Consider the following 5,589-nt stretch of genomic DNA (forward strand, 5'->3'; position numbering starts at 1 on the left):
TATATATATGTGTGTGTGTGTGTGTGTGTGTGTGTGTGTGTGTGTGTTTTAAATTCTGTTTTCTTAGAAAGAAAGACTGGTGTCTTTGTGAGAATTGTTCATTAGCCGCAGCACTTAATGACAGTTTTATATATTTTGCTGACTTTTGTACTTTCATTATCCCAAATGTTTAGAAGAATGTTTAAATGAAACAGCGCTGCTTTCCGGAAGGAGCGGAAGCGGTCGACTGTGGCAAAATAAAAGCTCCGCTGCTGTCGAGCTGTGTGTCGCACTCATTCAGCGGCCTCGTTTTGCTTCGACGGCTTTCTGCCTCACTCTGCTTCATACTACGCCGTTAATAAATCTTTAATACATTAGCTCATCCATGAACATGATTTCTGCCTGAGTCCCATCGGATTGCTTCAGCTGTGGGGATGAAGACGACAACTCCCATGATTCCACACTCAGTCACGGCGTCATCTAACTACGCCTTTGTTTGTTTTGAATATGCGCCCTCTAGTGGCAAAAAATTACATATTGTGCCTTCAATGCATGGATCCGATATATTGACACATGCAAAAAAACCTAAACCCAACTGTTTATATTCACTTAAGACAGGCAAATGTGTTTGTGAATACTAGCCGAGACAGACATTTTGACAAACCTTTGAGTATTTGACTATTTAAGCACAATAGGCTGCAAAAGCGAACTCAATTTGGTACTCGTATGATGGTTTCTGAGTGTGCACTTTGGTGTTATGGGAACAGAAACCGTCACTCAGACAGCATGCAAATACCTAATTGAGTTCTCATTTTTGGGCTTTGAACAATTTAAAATGGCTTACAAATAACATTTAAACCGGCAAGGCTTAAAAGCATGGAAATAAACTGTTGTGACTGTAGCAATGCATTGTGATGTGAGCATAACTGTGATAGAGAGAGAATTCACAAATGTATTGGTTTGTGTCTACGGGCATATCACCCATCGCTAATACATGTACACATTTTTAATAAATGTTTCAGGGTCTTAAAGCATTATGCCTGTCTGATGTTTGTTTCCATTTAATCTGCAGGACTACTTGCCCAGCCAAAAGGATATACTGCTGGCACGAAAGCCCACCAAGGGTATCCATGAGTACGACTTTGAGATCAAGAATGTTCCTTTCAAGATGGTGGATGTGGGAGGGCAGCGGTCAGAGCGCAAGCGATGGTTCGAGTGCTTTGACTCTGTGACCTCCATCCTCTTCCTAGTCTCATCCAGCGAATACGATCAGGTGCTCATGGAAGACCGTCAGACCAACAGGCTCACAGAGTCGCTCAGTATCTTCGAGACTATCGTCAACAACCGCGTCTTCGCCAACGTCTCCATCATTCTCTTCCTCAATAAGACAGACTTGCTGGAAGAAAAAGTTAATAATGTGAACATCAAGGACTACTTCCCCGAGTTCACAGGGGAACCCCATAATCTGCTGGACGTGCAGAAGTTCCTGGTCGATTGCTTCCGTAACAAGCGTCGTGAACCGCAGCAGAAGCCCCTTTATCATCACTTCACCACCGCCATTAATACAGAGAACATTCGACTCGTCTTCCGTGATGTCAAAGACACCATCTTGCACGACAACCTTAAGCAGCTTATGTTACAATGAAAGGCACCGATTGGCCTATAAGAACTTTCAATTTTAATTAGGTTTTTACTTTATTTAATACAAAGTACAAGTGGTTCAATACATATTGTGGTTGAAGAAAAATAGGATAATTATGCAACTGTAATTTTGCATATCATTACAGTCATATATATGCAGATTTGATATAAAAGCAACGTCTTTAAGCTGCTTATAGCCGTATCAGATATGCCAAGGAATGGTCCTCATTTATTCACCAAAATGCTGTAATTCTGATCGTTTACTGTATGCTTATGAGCACATATTTTCGTATAATGGAACTGTTAACACTCCTGTAACCCATAGGCTTAACACCTGGTTTTGATACAGTTTTTAAAAAAGAAAGTGTGAGAACTCAGGGCTTTAAATCTTTAATTCAAAGAGCTCTTCTGATCCAGTCAGCAGTTGTTTATGGGCTTGACGAGTCTGGTTATATATATATATATATATATATATATATATATATATATGGCACTAGTGTCCTTTTTTTATGGTAGTAGAACATGGTTTCACCGCCTTTGTCTTCCCACACTCAAAATAACTTTTTGTTGTACTCTGATCATGACATTAAATTAGTAAAATTAAGGTACTTTTGTATTGAAGTACTTAATTTTTATTTTATTTTTTTATGTAAAGGGAAAGTGTCTTTGTTTGTCATTCAAGCCTGTACAGAATGCATCTCTACATACAATTTATTTTGCTCTGACACTCCCCGTCCCCTCCCCTCCAAGCTGTATATTTTATACACTAACGTAATACCATACATTTATTGTATGTATTCTAGAAGCCCTGAAATTCAATACCGTTTTTATTATTATTATTATTATTATTATTATTAATTCACTTTAAAAACAGAAAGTGGCCTTATGTTCTTTGCTCCTGTGTAGGTTAAAGTGGACAGCTTTAGCTCAGGATTTTATAAAATGACTGTTAAAGCAGTCCAGGTGTATTTCTGTGTATACTACAGACTTTTCTTTTTTAAACGGGCCAAACAAAGTCACCTTTGCCTTAAATGTCTGTAGATCAAATCAAAGCTGGTTTGATGCAAGACGAAATGAAAGGGACTAAGTCTTAATATAATCTTAATGAAAACAAGCACTGTAATCTGAGTGTTGGTAGTAAATTGATATTAACTGATTGCCTGAATTTGTTCATGCAATGCTGTCTATCTTTGTCATGACCTCAATCACTTGCTTTTTGTATAGTTTTTTTTTTTTGGATCACATTTGTCTAATTGTTTATTAAATCTGATTATTTTATCAAAATGGTTGTGTATTTATTTTACTGCTTGCTTATTTCAGTAAAGAAAAAAATTGGCTATATTGACTGAGCATCACACTAAAACGGGTGCCCAACCCTGCTCCTGGCTATCGACTGTCCTGCAAAGCTTAGCTCCAACTCTAATCAAAGACACCTGCCTTTAATTTTTAAGTGATCCTGAAGACCCTAATTAGTTGCTTCAGGTGTGTTTGATTAGGGTTGGAGCTGAATTTTGCAGGACAGTCGATCGCCAGGAGCAGGGTTGGGCACCCCTGCTCTAAAACAATCTACCACTTTTTGAATACATGATGATGTATTTAAAGGGTCATGAAATGATGATTTGGATTTGAGACTTTAGTCTTTGCAACTTTACAGATCTTCTTTATGCACCAAGAGCTTGTAACACTCAAAAGAGAAAGGAAAAATTTAAATCGCATCATATGACCCCTTTAAGAAACGCTAAATAAGGGCGTTGTGCGCAACGGAGTGGAGGGGGAAGAGGGGAGACCGACATCAAGCACAACACAAATAAATGCACAGCCATTTGCACTCTGCAACGAAAACATATATGAATGTCCTGTTGCACCTCTGAGAACTTTTAAGGCTTATTCTGTGGCGTTTATATAAGCCTTTTGACAGCTTGTGTCACGAAGCTGTAAAAACGGTTACACTCACTAAGTGAATGAATCGTGTTTGTGCCGAACTCTTATTACAAAGCAAAAACAAACACTCTTCTTCCTTCCATACATGAACGTTTCTCTCAGTTAATGTTCGCAGTCTCGCCGTCTGAAGCTTCTGTAATAGCAAATCAACACATGCTGTTGTGAATAATTAATGAAGTATGAAGAATAATTATCTCATAGGATAAGAACACTCAATGTAGTGCTGGGCGGTATGACCAAAAATTTATATCACGGTATTTTTCAAAATGATACCGGTTTCACGGTACATAACGGTATTTTTTTTTTCATGCATGACCGGGTGTTAACCATATTTTCTACTGATTGAGAGAGGAAATACTGCAGAACATTGACTTAGAATGCCCTATTTTGCTGTCATGATGAGTGAATATTGTCAAAAAATACCACACTAAATAGTGACTAAACACGACCCCTTTTAATACATGTTAACCAGGAGTCACTCTCATTTATAATCGCGGCATCGTCTGATAAAATCAACATGCATCTACACTAAAGAGCGGATATGTGGTTGTTTTGGCTATATTACTTTTTTTGTCTCATGCAGCGCACTGCCTGCGTCTGAGTAACAAACTAAAAAAAAACAACAAACAAAAAAGTGCATGTGATATTAACAGAAGAACTACGCTCATATTTATAATTCCAAACAATCAGTGAGCGACAGGTGCTGTTTTGTACTCATTTATTGATGAGTCGGCTGCGGTGCGGCCAACTGATTGCACTGCTTCTCTGCCGCTCACTGCACAGAACAGACGCCTAGAGAGGTGACACTTCTCCGGGAAAGTCAGACCTCGCATTCGTGGGACAGCACTGGCGAAATCTTCCAACTGAACCATAGCTAAGGTTTATCCAAAAAAGTCGCTGCCAGTGGCTAAACTGTGTTATGCAAGGCTCCAATCACTTAAGAGGAGTCTGACCGTTGACCACTTGACCTCTGCCCCATCTGATTGCATAAACTACAGTCTGCCATTGGATTCAAAATAGCTGACAGATACAAGGTAAGACCAAACCCTGCCATAGCTGACTGTAGTTTGCAGCAGTATAACTGATGCAGCTGAACATTTGAACATCACTGACTTGAATCAATCAGTATAGTATGTTACAGAATGTTAATGTAGATACTGTAATATGTACTCTACAGGCCTCATTACACTGGATTGAAGATGGAGCTGACAGCACCACACAACATTCAAAACCCACACAAGCCTTCCAAGAGTATAAACGCTGGTTGTGTAAGTGCTTACTAATATTGGAAGGTGAAAAATCATGAGCCAGCCTGTATGATCTTTTGCTACCATCAAGGCAAGTTGAGACATGTTGTATGCACATTCTTGAAAAGAGCTTTGGTTTGTATGGATGTATGGATCAAAATAAAATTGTATTTCTCCATTTTGTTGATTTTTTAAATATGATGTAGCGTCTGGACCACCCAAACACACAATATATATTTTGTTAGCTAGATTTAACAAATACTCTGTAACACCCCACGAACAGGCCCCTGGTTTCATGGTAACCTGGACACCTGATACATTTACAACCTTGTGGAATGTGAGCTGAGACTCTCAGCTGCATTTCACAGAAGCAAGAGGCACAAAGGCAGAGTAGAAATGGATTTTGCTACTAATTAATTCATAGGAAAACCTTTCTTTGAATGAACACACATATTCTTCAGGCCATTGTGTATATTATTGCTGTTTTGTATTAATCTGTTGTATTATAGACTATTTTATTCATGCTTACGATAAACCACTCATTCATATAACCTTACATATACCGTGTTTAGTATCTATGAATTCGCCTTCTGATGATCTAAACAAGAGTGTATATTATATGTTGGTACATAGGCAATATATTAGTGTCCTGAGAATCTTTAGTATTTTCGATTCAAGTTCCAGATACTAAGTACCATGTTTCCACACAAAGAGTCATAAAACTTTAAATCAGAACAATTCAGACAACAGTCTAAAAAAATGTTTATTTTTCAATCTGATT

General features: G+C 38.3%; 1 protein-coding gene across 1 annotated transcript in view; it reads left to right on the forward strand.

Annotated features, from left to right (window-relative positions):
• LOC107554062 (guanine nucleotide-binding protein subunit alpha-13-like) overlaps positions 1 to 2,849 on the forward strand; it is a 12,119-nt gene extending 9,270 nt beyond the window's left edge. Inside the window, exon 4 of the mRNA XM_016236444.1 lies at positions 1,052 to 2,849. Coding sequence (XP_016091930.1) covers positions 1,052 to 1,624 — 573 coding nt within the window. The 3' untranslated portion in view covers positions 1,625 to 2,849. The remainder of the gene's footprint in view (positions 1 to 1,051) is intronic.
• Positions 2,850 to 5,589: the final 2,740 nt, after the last annotated feature.

The sequence above is a fragment of the Sinocyclocheilus grahami genome, unplaced genomic scaffold (assembly GCF_001515645.1).
Source record: "Sinocyclocheilus grahami isolate Dianchi unplaced genomic scaffold, SAMN03320097.WGS_v1.1 scaffold490.1, whole genome shotgun sequence".
Taxonomy (NCBI): domain Eukaryota; kingdom Metazoa; phylum Chordata; class Actinopteri; order Cypriniformes; family Cyprinidae; genus Sinocyclocheilus; species Sinocyclocheilus grahami.